Source organism: Artibeus jamaicensis, unplaced genomic scaffold (assembly GCF_021234435.1).
Source record: "Artibeus jamaicensis isolate MK-2021 breed Jamaican fruit bat unplaced genomic scaffold, CSHL_Jam_final contig_1015, whole genome shotgun sequence".
In the NCBI taxonomy this organism is placed as follows: Eukaryota; Metazoa; Chordata; class Mammalia; order Chiroptera; family Phyllostomidae; genus Artibeus; species Artibeus jamaicensis.
In genome coordinates, this window is record NW_026521194.1 from 14028307 (window position 1) to 14042070 (window position 13764).

Consider the following 13764-nt stretch of genomic DNA (forward strand, 5'->3'; position numbering starts at 1 on the left):
AAATGTTCTCCTTTGGAAGAATTAAGTAGCAGTGTACAGTTTGGCATCGGTTTCACTGAACCTGATTTTCTATACATTTCAGTATCTTTTTAAAGTAATTCATATTCTTGGATGGACTACGAACTTTATTTGTTTCATTTGAAATATATTCTTAGGGTTGCAACTTTCTAAAAGCCTTTCACACAATCCAAAATGCTTATTATTTTAGCCAAATTCCACCATTCATAAAAATAAATAGTAAGCCATGGAACTAGGGGGCACCTCTTCAGTACTTGCCATCAAGCCCCCGTTTATAACTAAATGGATTTCTAAAGCACACAAAAGAGAGCTCCCTCAATACTGACAAAGAATCAAGAAGCACATTCAGTATTTCATGACAGCATGTGGATCACACTAATGGTCAATAAATTCTTCTTCACATCTAACCCAAATCGCCTCCACTTTATCCCAAACATTTTTCTTCTTGTGTAATCCTTCAAGTATATAACTAACAATAAAACCATCTCATTGAGGTCTTATCTACTTAGTGCACATGATGTGTTTCAAAGAATGCAGTTCGTGGAAATTTAGTCAATAAACAATAATAATATAGGCAGTCTAGAGGTGTGAGCCACTGAATACTAGTTGAAATAGAATGAAAACGAACTAAAATAAATTTGCTTTAAAATGTGCTTAGCAATGAATTGGGGTCTTCCCAGGATAGTTTGCATGTAGATGGCTGTTGGGGGAGGAGGGAGCAGTTTTCTGATGGTCTGGTCCTTTCTGAAATGTTTGCCTTCTGAATCAGCCAAGCGACATTCTGTTCCCACTCCCAGCTTTTTTCCTCCCAAATCTTCTTACCTGCTTGCACATTAATTTTGTTTGATCTCCCAATTAGTGACAGAGGACTTAACAACACAAACAAGAAATTAAAGCAAAAGGTCAGTTGATGTGATTCAATTTCAGAGGAGGCATACTCAATCAATCAAATGGTGTAAATAAACTAGAATTTTTCCCATTTTTACCGAATAGAATAACAATCCTCAACTCTAACTGCATATTGGGATCACTTGGAGAGTTTATTAAAACTAGTAAATCCTAGAACATTGCAGGTAACTTCCATTTAATAGGAAGTAGTTTATTCCCAAGCATTGTTTTAAGTCCTCTATATCTTGCTCCTCAAAATGAGGTCCCTGGACCAGAAGGCAGACACATTATCTGAGAGCTTATTCAAACAGATTAAATCAAAGTTCATTGTCACAAAATTGCCCATGATAAAGTTTGAAATCTCCCCTGTTAGATAATCTAACACATAACCTATTTCAGGACTCATGGGTAGAGGAAGTGAAGGGAACCAACGGACACTGTGCCTGTTAGGATACGGGAGGTAAAGGAGGAGGACGGAGATAGGAGAGAAGAAATGGGGCGGAGCCTAAAAACATGGGAGGAGGACACTTAAAAAGATGACCTAAATTTAGCCTTGTTTATTTTTTACTGAGCAGAGATTTTTTGTTTTGTTTTGTTCCTGTAATGACAGGACTCTGTTTTGCCTCATTTCTGTGAGTTACCCTTGTAACTGTCAGTTACAAGGGTAACTCACAGAAAGCACCGAAACATATTTGACTAGTAAATAGCCAAAGTTCTTTAAGTAAAATAAATTTGTTCCAGGGTAGTAACTTTAAGTACAGTTATCATTATATTTACAGAAGTAATTAAGCCATTGTTTTTAGTAGTGAGATGCTGATATAATAAAGCTACTTACAAATACTTTAATTTTTTGAGATAATATTCTCTCAGCAATATCCCCTTAGTATGGAATATTTGCTTTTTTAAACTTCACACGTTTGATTCTCATGGATATTTTGAATGAATCCCCTTCCCAATTTCAAGTTCACTTACCCTAATAAAATAAATATTTAACTTCTGAGGTTTTACTTTTTTATTAAACAATCACAGTTAGTGATGGACCACCAATGAACAAGCTAGTTAATATTTGACCCAAATATTTTAATGCACCCAATGAAGCAATTTAGGAAGGGTACTAAATACAGGGGAAATGCTAATGAAATAATATTCAAGCAAGGATGGAAATTAATATAACCAAAGCAATTATAAGTTAATGTTCCCATGGAGGGTGAGTTATCTCATTGATTTCAGTAACTGTTGTGTGTGTGTGTCTCCATCCTAATAAAATATGAGTATAGTCTGATGTTTTTAATTATAGAAAGTAATGTTTATTTAATCAACAAATAGTATTAAATAGATTGTACAGAGGGAATATTTTCTTTCTAAAAACAAATCTTACCTAATAATGGGAAGAAATGTTTCTTAACTACATCACTTCACTGTTTAGAGATTAAGCATATTTTTCCTTTTTGCTCATTTACATTATTATCTATGAAATGAACACTCCCAAAATATGTTTCATGCTTACTGCACTTTCAATTGGATTTGAGGTATGTGAAAACCATGCTGACAAAATGTGCTATTTTTGCTGTTGAATGTATCTTACTTTTTACTTTTAAAATCCATTATAGACTGTTTTCGAAGCAAATTTTATAATTGTCATTTAACAGCTTAAATAAAAAATAATTTAAACTAATGACTTAGAGGGTTATTTATTTGCATGTTCTTCAAATGGAATGGTATATTCAAGAACCAAGTGTCCTGAAAAAATATGAGATACATAGCCACTGTATAAAAGAAGTAGCTTTCTGAAAAATTTAAAGTCAACTCAACATGTATGATTGATTTAAAATACATATTTAAAAGTGTCACAGTATAATTATTATTATGAAACATTATAACATGATTATATATGATTATATAATATGATTATATGATACTATAATGATTATTAATAACACTGTTAGATTACATTCAACACTTATTATTTTCATATTTAAATAGTGTACTCAATGAAATAAATAATCTTAATATGAACATTTCATAAATAGTTTTAAAATAATTTTATGGTTAATTATCTATAAATATTATGTACTCTAATTTTCTCATTTTGTGGGAAAGACCAAAGTATATAAATAATTGAAACATTTTGTAAAGTTACCTTTACTCACCATAGACCTAAGAATAGAAATGAAGACTTCAACAATGTACTTAGATTAAAATATGGTGGGACTTGTAGAATATGATTGCTGACTCACTTCACGTTATTTTCCAGCTGAGCAATTCATGTCCACTAAAAGCAAATTAATAGACTCTCATGTGATAACACATTTCAAACATAGTAATTAGTTTGCTTAATATATATGTGTTATTTTAATTAGGAGCTCTTGGTACATTTAAAAAAAGCCTTAAATGTGAAAGAGCAATTATATTTATATCTATTATTTACAAAGTATTTACTGTAAATGTTTTCTTTATATGGTATTATTTTCTAATTACAACATCTAAATAAATATACCACTTGAGTAAAATTTAGGAACATTATATAGGTAAATATATAATTATGCAGAGTTTATAAGTGGATATAATATATCTGGGTATAGTTCATATACAACGTATAAGTAATGTATTTGTATAATGTGTATGAAATATAAATAAAAGCTACATGGATGCCAGGTAGATATTGGAATACACCAGTAAACAGTGTAATAATTGAGTTAATTATGTTAGATGGTAATCAATGCTATAGCAAAGATACAGGAAAGGAGAAAGGGAGAGAAGATGGACAGAGGGAAGAAGGATAGCAGGAGAGTGTGAGAGTGAAGAAGGAGGGTCCAAGGGTCCATCAGAAATCGGTGGTTTGGAAAGATTCAGTATTAAATAAGGGTAGACTTTATTGAGAAAGTGAGATTTTAACAAAGACTTAGAAAAGGTAAGGGGCAGACACAGTTGGCTTATTTTGTAGAATTTTATTCTGGAATACTTACAGAATAAATGATTTATTTCAAAATTTAGTGTTATTCAAGTTCCAAATACAAAGTATGTTCTTCTTACAAGACAATACCTAAAATTTTGTTCTTTACATCTTCTATAAGTTTTCACAAAGAAGTATCATATGACTTTATTTTTACAAAATTAAAAATAAGGCAGAAGATGAGTCCAAGTACATTTTTAGTGTAAATTCGACTTGATGTTTTTATTGAGAATACTACATAGGAAGTAATATAATCACATCCAATGGAAGGATATAGTTCATATTTAAACATTATGAATTTTTATTAATATCATCATCATGTTCTATTAAAAGGCATCCAAGTGAAAATGTGGAATTATGAGATAATAATTGGCATAATTTAAGGGACACTTAAATCTAATGATAGATATTAATAAGAATTATACTATTTGCATGTTGATATGCTCTATTGCTTGATACTTTAGTATTTGCCTATCTATATTCGTCAATGCCTTAGCTCTTTAACTTTCTACATGTCTTCTCCTCTGATAGGGTGTTAAGCATTAAGTGACAGATACTTACTTTGAGTTGGTTACACATGACTTACTTATTCGGATAGGATACTTATTTATTGTGTATTAAGTGCCAGACACTGTATTAGTCACCAAAAATACAATGCAGATAAGACAATTCAGTTCAATAAATTACACTAATAGTTTATTAAAGGGAACAAACATGAAAAAATAAATACAATGTGCTATGAATATGCAATAATAATATAACGGTGCTGAGCACCATTAACAAGAAACTCATTAAGCACTTTGCATCTCTATCTTCCGTCCCTCTAGACAGGCAATACTAACTCCATGGTAAAAATTTAAAGTAAAATCCAGAGTGGTTAAAGAACTGGCTGTATCACAAGGGCAGAGTCTGAATGTGAACTGGGGCTTTTGTACCTCATTGATTGCTCTATCACTGTATTTTCTTGCTTGTTCAGAAGCAAGAATGACTAACTGAGCCTGGAGATGAGTCTAGAAAGGTTTTAGAGCAAAAAGAGCACTTCAGCTGAGGGTTATTGTTGAGTATTTTTTAGGCAAAGATACAGGAAGGGATTTTAGCATGAAGGAATGTGTTGTGTAAAGCAAAGACAATGAGATCCACAGTTGCTTGTGGTGGAAACAAGGATCACAGTGGTGTTTGTGTTTGGCTGGATGTGAGAAGCACAGCAAGAGGGTGAGAGATGCCAGTACAACTAGAGACTGGTAGCCATTTGATGAAAGACTTCTATCTGTTGCTAGCAAATTATTCCTTTAGTATAGGGGTGGCAAGTAAATTTTACACTGATTTGTATAGACAGTGGCTTATATTTCAAGCCATTGCTTTTAGAGTAGCAAGGAGGAATAATTTGGATCTGAAGAAACTTATAAAAGGGTATGTGATAATTTAGAGGTAAATTTCTAAACAAAGTTGGAGTAGAGAGGAGAGACATACTGAAGAATTTTATTGTTATTGGTATTTTTGTTAGGTATGACAAGTGACATAAGGGGAAAGGAGACAAAGAAAACACATCCCAGCTATTTAACTTAGTTGTGGGATGGATGGTGCTGCCATCAGTTGAGATATAGGAATGAGGAAGAAAAATACACTTGGTGGTAGAAGTGGGAAAATGAGTCACATTCCATTTTCTACATTTGCATTGTCTACATGGGGACTTTTGTAGACAACTAGGAATACATGCTGTAGCTCAATAGAGAATTCAGATCTGGATCTCAAACTAATCTGCCTATAGGTACTATGCAAAGTAAAGAGTGAAGATTGCATTCAGGCATGAACCCATAGCCCAAGAAAACTTTCAAGATCAACCAAGACCAATCCTGAAGAATACTAATGTTTATAGTGCATTCTTGGTCTAGTATGGAATTTTACTGCAGTGAAGAAAGCTTTGAAGAACTAATCAAAGAGGTAGGGAGAAACAAGGCTGAAATGGAAACACAGAAACCAAAAAGTGATGTGCTACACATGTCCCGTAAGATTTGTGTTTCTAAATACTTAAAAACATTTCTCTAATGGGTAAGATAAGCAGAATTGTTTCCCTTTATAGTGTCATTTTGAAGCCCCGACTATAGCATTGTTTTTACAAGTATACTTCAATATGATTCAGTCGATAGTATTAAAAGATTATAAGAAAAGTCCAGTGGAAGTTTTGGTTGTGTTTCACATGAATGTGTCCCCTTCCTCCCTTGCTCCCTCACTCCCTTTTATTCTTTTTGTCCTCTCTTCCATACTTCCTTTTCCCCTCCTTCCTTCCTATGAGAATGTTGCTCACGCTCACTCTCTGTCTCTCCCACTCTCCCTCCATCCCTCTATTTGATATGAATCGTATAAGATACAATGTGGATCACATAAAGATTTCCTCTTTGCACTGACTGCTAAAATCCTAAATTTATTTCTGAGGGCACCTGCTCTAGGACCTAACTGTGCACAGTGTGAGTCAGCTTCTCTGCTGACTTTACCTTTCCCAACCTGCCTAAGCATCTCATTCCGTTATTTCACACTTGATTCTACCTTGCTAAATTGTATGACTTTTGTAAAGTATAACACTATTTGTTGGAACAAGAAAGAATATACAAACTCATTTGTGTGTTAATTTGGAAGGTTTGTAGAGTAGTTTTGATCTGTTATGGACTTCATTCGATTAACATTTTGTATTGGTCAATGATGGGTCAGTCGTCATTCTAGAGCCCAGCTTTTCTCAGCGTCTCCAAGTCACCTTAGAAGTTTCTCTTTCTCTGGGTGGCTGGCTTTGATCAAGGCTTCATATCTCTCTTCCTCAGTGACAAGGACGGTGTGTGCAGAACAATGTGATGGCAGGTGCTACGGGCCCTATGTCAGTGACTGTTGCCATCGAGAGTGTGCAGGAGGCTGCTCCGGACCTAAGGACACGGACTGCTTTGTGAGTCTGGGAGAACTTCCTTTTATTCACCTGCTTTCCCTGCCCTCCTCTTTGACTCAGGCACATTGAATCTTTAACATCCCACTTAAAAGATCTAATTTAACCATTTTAGGATTAAGTAAGAGTCTCTGCCTTCCTAGAAGTCATGCATTCACTGGGTGGCTATTGATTAACTAAGATTGTTCTTTGTGTCCTTTTGTTGTAATTTATACTACCAGTGAGATTTATCAGACAATGTGAAGATGATCATGTTGAGATGTCTTTTTAAAAACTAATATTATCTTTCCAAAATGTATAGTGATTACCTGCTTATGTTGTTGCATCACTGAGTCCTCAACATTTTATTTCTTAAATATGAATTTAAGATAATAGCAGACAAATGTATAAATTTAATTATTTTAGTTTATGTTGTTTCCAAACGAATATCATTCAAAATTATACAATTTACAAATGCATGCTTGAAGCAATTTATATGCTAATCTGTGTGATTTTTATTGTAGAAGAGGACATTTTTATTTCCTTAAAATTTACCACTTGTTGAGAACACTTAATTACATTTTGATATCTCCGATAAAGCTCTTTCTGTTCTCTTGAATACATACAAGCAATTCTGTGAGCTATAGTTAATGTAATTTCATACACACACTAGCTTCATTTTCAGTTAAAAACCATAAAATAAGAAGTTATTTTTGTTGTTAAAAATAAAGACAGGGGTTTATTTTTTGTTACCCCTTCTCAACTATCCAAAGAATACATGTATATATCTAGAATAGAATATTCTTTCAAACTGGCATTTAATTCTGGAAATAAGCAAACTATAAATTATAGCTCTTATGATATAATCATCTGTGAATTATCTTAATGTAACAAGAAATTTAACTTCTGTACCATAATCTTACAGTGAACAAAAGTATGTATTGCAGAAGTGACTAGTGAGGAAGAAGAAAAGAATATTGAAACATTAACAATTTAAGGCAGCTGCTCAACAGGTCTTTGCTTGTCTCCAGCCATGGGTTGGAACCTGGATTTGGTAGATGCTGAACAAGCACTGTGTTAATTCCAAAGCAGTAACAACAATCAACACCAACAATACTCATTACTTTCACCATGTTTTTCATGGTTCCATTACCATGATAAGCAGAGTGCCAAGCGAAATTCAGAGTTTTCATTTCATTATTTTATAGACCGTTCGCATGATTCCACTTTGCTATTTGGTATAGCATGTTCAAGAATGCCAGGCCAAGGCTTTGGCATAAGTTGTGGTGTTTTGTTTGTCTGGGAGGTAAATTTATTTGATTCCTCTGGCTTATGTTCCTTTGTTGACAAGCAATCTGTGCACGGCATCGCATAAAGTATGTTAGTAAACAATTATGAGGACACATGAAGTTTTATAGCCATAAATTAAAACTCACTGGGTTTTCTAGATTGGTTTTTAATAGATTCTTCCTGGAAAGTGTCATCTTAGTGAATAATGTATCATCAGTGATTCTTGTTCTGATTACGCATCTCGTAGACCACCATCAGGGGATTGTCTTGCTTGTGATCTAGTGCTTGCTAAAACAACTGATGAAAAAAATGTTTTGAGAAAACAGAATGAATTAGTGCTTATTAATAAGCATACATAAAATTTATGATGACTATAAAATACTACATAAGTTCATGTTAGCTTGCCTTCCAAAGCCTAAATTATTCCTGTGAAAGTTTCATGTTTTTAATTAATAAGATTAGTTCATCCACTCTTTGTTAATCACAAGTTTTTATGTACTTTTACATATGCTCTAGTTTTACACTACATACCTCACTCTCAGGTAGTAAAATTGTCTTTAATTCTTCTCAAAAGCATTTGAACAGTTTAACATATTAAGATTTTAATGCAAATATATGTCAGTGGATATGAATTGTTTTACTTGAATTGATGGCTTTTACCAAATTATGTGGCATTATGAAAGAGATTATGCAGAAAATGCCATCATATGATGCAATGATGGACTACATAGAGCTTCTTCATGTTTTGGTATTGCACACCCTACATTGACTCTTTGACTAGTCAACTGCCAGAGCCTTTTCTCTGAGTCCAGTTTAAGTGGCCATCATGTATTTTCTCACTATATGGTGAAAATGAATGTCACTGAAGGCAATGAACTCTAAAAGTCTATCCTTTAGAGTTGGTAATTTAGTTATTAGTTATTAGCTCTAGACTCTAAGACTCAACATATAACCCTCTGAATAAGTGTGAGCTTAAATAATGTTTTACTATTAGATAACTTTAATAATTTAAGCTAATTTTCAATTTAGAAGTTAGTGGACAGATACTAAGCAATTTGAACAACAATAACTACAGGTGGTGTATTTACCGACATTGTAAAAACAGGTTTGTAAAATTGTAGAAGTCCTAAGCAAATCTGGACTTAAAATTAAGCACTGGTGACTAAAATTGTCAGATTTTTCAGTTTTTTTATGCAATTGACACATATTTTATAAAGAACATAAACTTCCATAAAAACTGCTACAGTAGTGTTCCTTTAATAATAGTATTAAGATTATTGTGAGATGAAATTAACGTTTGCTATGTTGCAGGCCTGCATGAATTTCAATGACAGTGGGGCTTGTGTTACTCAGTGTCCCCAAACTTTCGTCTACAATCCAACGACCTTCCAGCTGGAACATAACTTCAATGCAAAGTACACGTATGGAGCATTTTGTGTGAAGAAATGCCCACGTAAGTAACAGGAAAAGAAGAGCCAAATTAATTATGTCATTATTTAAAAACAAAAGAGTTTTAGGCCAATTTACCATAACTCAAAATTGTAATAATATCATGAATTACTCAGAGATGGGGACTATAAGGGCTTTCAGAAACTACTATAAAGGACACATGGACAAAACCAAGGGGGAGGGTAGAAGCAAGGGAGGGAGGTGGGTTTGGCTGGGGCAGGGGGAGTGGTGGGGAGAAAATGCAGACAGCTGTAATTGAACAACAATAAAGTAATTAAAATTAAATAAATAAATTCAAAAAATTAAAGTGATTGGTCCAAAGTCTCAGCAAAGGAATGGTATGTTTGAGGTTAGAGTGCAGTCTCATTACCTTCTAAACTCTTTTTTTTTCTGCACAGCATTGATTTTATACAACATGCTGTTTCTCAGAAAAGTGATTAGTTTTGTGGAGCAAGCTACATAATGAAGTATGCTTCTAATACCAATGAATCCTTACCTAAAATTATTTCTGATTACTTATTTGTAAAGAGTATGTAGCGTTAGTTTTAAAATCACCTCTAGTAGTAAACAGTAATGGTAAATAGGAAGGGCATATGAAGAGTTCCTCACCAAGCACTCTGGGGATTTAGAGTGACCAGCTTAAATTTCATGAAGAATTCACTAAAACATGTCCTGATTCTCCCTTGAGTTAGTTTCTTTGCTTAGACTGACCAATGGGATATTTCTGCCATGTTTTATCCACTGGCAAGGCTGAGGATAAAACAAATGAGTGATGTGAGAATCACTACATTTGTTCACATACTCATTTTAAAAAAGGCTTTCTAATCTACACAACACAGAGAGTATGGTTGTCTTGGCTTTGTCCATGTGTTGGCGAGGGAGTGTGAGCTACTATTAGAGTAGCTCTGGGTTCTGACTTTGCCTGCTTATGACCACGCTATTCCAAATGAACTATTTAGCTTTTCATTCCCTCCTCTTTTAAGATGCTGTGGTAACAATCTTATCTTTCTTTTTCCCAGAGTCATTATAAAGATCAAAGGGATAGGAAATAAGGATCCAAGAGATAGTATATAAAAACAAGTTTTTGGATACAGTGACAATTCTAGTCATTATTATTAAATATTTTATATAAGTTAAAAGAATAATTATATATGTAGCATATAATATATATACACTGACTCTAGGACAGTAGACCTTTTTCCATTTTAAACACTTTAATATTCAAACATGTTCTTAATCTAATAACATCTTATCTACACTTACGCTTTATCTCACCATCTAGTGTCTTCACACAATAGGGGGCTTGAAAGTATTATATGTAAAATGGGGCTAGATGATGAAGTTGTTCCTTTTCTTAGACAAATGTTATCTTATTTTACTACCTTCAAATTATGGTGCCTGGTCCCAAGGACAGTCAAAATCATGCTTTGTTCTTGTTTGTTTGTTTGTTTGTTTGGGGACTTTTTTGTTTTTGATTTTTTTAAAATTCAAGTCCTGAGGCTGAGGCCCAGACTGTAGGCTGGAGTGGAAGAAGTACCAAAAAATTTGGACTGAGTATTCACATTTTCTTTATTCTATCCTTTACACTGGTTCATCCAAAGCATCTTGAATTGTAAATAATGGCAAGTGGCTAAACATTGAGAATTAGTTTGTGAAATTACATGCCCAATTACCTTAGATATGGTGACTCATGAACTTTCTTTCTTGGACTAGTTCAGGTTTATCAAATCACAAACCAATTTAAAACACTTCAGTATTTAAAAATTAAATCTTGACTAGATTTTACTAATAAGTCATGGCAGCTAAACTAGAAAAACAAAGATGTTTATCTTCTAAATACTGCTCTATAATCCCTAATCTGGAATTCTGAAATTCAAAAATTCCAAATAACAAATATTTTTTGAAACCCATTTGGCTGCAGATACTGAACCTAATTCACAGGAAGCTATTAATAATCTTTATTTATTTTATTCAGCATAAGTCAGTGCAAGAGTGTGGAGTAAGGGGTATTCCTAAAGACCTTGCAGAAAGGATGGGCACCTGTTGCACAGCGCATGGGCCTGCTGCTCCTTGGGTCCCCCTGAGACAGAGAGTAGTTTGTCAAGGAGTGTTCTCAGAATCAAGACCCAAGGGGACAGGAAGGCAAGTGCCATCAAGCTGTGACACAGTGTCATCTAAGTGCCTTGTTTCATGGCCAATGCCCTCTGATAGGTTAGGTGTTAACTCAGAACACAAGCATCTTTACCTTCACACATCCTTCCCACTCCCATGGATTCATATATGTCCCTCTACCCCAGACTCCCTTCAATTCCAGATTTTCCAGCACTTCTTTTTACAGGACAAACACTGCTCATGAGTTCCTATTAATGCTAAGCTTAGGTCACTTCCACACAAAGTAAATGATCATTTGCACTCCTCCAAACTCTACCCACTAGTAGGATGTTTCCTGTCACTACCTTTCAAGTTCACTCCTTGGAGAGAGCACACAGCAGCTGCCATCTATTTTCAGCTACTTGCATTCATATACAAAGCTTAGTTTTTCTCCCCATCTGCCAGCTTGCCACACATGCCCTCTCTTGGTCCTTACTCAATCACAGGTGTGAGCTGGGTGGGAGGTGCCAGCACCATGGTAGATGATGTGGAGGTTGGACCAACTACTCATGTAGTTTTCTTGTGTCTCTGCCAGAGCTCATATTCTATCCCAAATCTACTGTTTCCATCTTGCAATGGATTTATTATGGAACTGTCCAACATTATGACATCATAATTCTAATAAAATTTTGTTTTGTATGGGCAAGTCTGGCAACAAGGTCAGTCAATGACCCATGGTTAGGTGTCTGTCCCCACCATAACCCAGGAGCATATCAGGAGCTGTTTGGTAAACGGTGTATAATTTATACTGCAGATGGTGTGGTTTAGCTCAAGAATCCTAGGGGTCTCTCATGTGATTTCCCAGTTGGGATTTGCTATAACTCCACATGGTGTATTTTCCCACCATATATCCTTCTAATGTCATAGCACCTCTTGGACTTTGTGACTCCAGCAGTAGTGTTGCTTGCACCCCAGACTACACCCGCACCATATGCCGTTCTTCCTCTGGGCCCCCTTCAGGCCAGACGCCTTCCATAATACCAAAGTCTGAGCCAGAAGCAGCAATCTCAGACAGGGAAGGATGCTGCCTTTAAAACCCGAACTGGCATAGTAGGTATCATGTGTTCCCCTCACTGTGGGAGACTCTACATGCAAAAAGTTGACCTTTTCTTGGGAGAGAATGTCTTGGCATATTCCTGATCACTGGACTCCTAAACACTTTATTAATGTGTCAGGTAATTAGATATTCCTGGCTTATTTTGTACAACTTTCTTAACAGTGCCCTATCAAATTTTAATTTGTTTTATCATATAAAGCTATAGGGCAGTTTCTATGGCTCTCCACAGAAAGATGGAACACATTTTAAATATTTTTTTCCTGGATTGAAGTTCACTCTCTTGATTGAAGGCAGTTTAACTTCAGCTTCATTTGTGCTTCGTGTAACTTGAAGTATTTGAGACTTCTGACTTGCATCATGACGTGAAATGAAGTGAAACTATTGAAAAACACAAACTAAATGTTATGTAGTTTCCTAAGTCTATAAAAGAAATTTACTCTGTCTCAGGGGGCCATTCAGGATGTGGAGCTGTAGTCAAGCAAGTGCTCATTGTTGTCAAACACGCCATCCTAAAATTTGAATGTGGATGTTCCTAGATGCCGTTCTAGGTTGAGTTCTTCATACAGAGGCTTATTTGAAGGAAAGAGACATATATGCTATCAAGGATGGTAATCATGTTCACACTGTAAAATATTTTTGTTTAAGTTTGTTTGCTGCACACCAACATTATTGCTAATTTTACCTTTTTTATCAGATAACTTTGTGGTCGATTCCAGTTCTTGTGTGCGTGCCTGCCCCAGTTCCAAGATGGAAGTAGAAGAGAATGGGATTAAAATGTGTAAGCCTTGCACTGATATTTGCCCAAAAGGTGAGTGATATTCTGGCTGGAACAGAGAGCCTAGAACAAGTTTACTTTTATACTTTTATACGCATTTACTCTTTAGTGGGGAGACAACGTTCACCTCTCAGAACATATCACTCCCACAGCAAAACCTCCCCACAGAAACTTTTCCACGACTTTGAATAGTTCTCAGGATTATCCACAATTGTAACAATGTCTATTACTGATTTTGAATGATAAATGCTACTATAATCCAGATAAAACTCAAG

At 34.8% G+C, this 13764-nt stretch overlaps 1 protein-coding gene across 4 annotated transcripts in view; it reads left to right on the plus strand.

Moving 5' to 3' along the window:
• The window catches only part of ERBB4 (erb-b2 receptor tyrosine kinase 4), a 995253-nt gene that overhangs the window by 700658 nt on the left and 280831 nt on the right, over positions 1 to 13764 (plus strand). For all 4 annotated transcript variants that reach the window (XM_053672642.1, XM_053672598.1, XM_053672619.1 and 1 more), the window contains exons 6-8: positions 6673 to 6791; positions 9369 to 9510; positions 13409 to 13522. In XM_053672642.1, coding sequence (XP_053528617.1) covers positions 6673 to 6791; positions 9369 to 9510; positions 13409 to 13522 — 375 coding nt within the window. The remainder of the gene's footprint in view (positions 1 to 6672; positions 6792 to 9368; positions 9511 to 13408; positions 13523 to 13764) is intronic.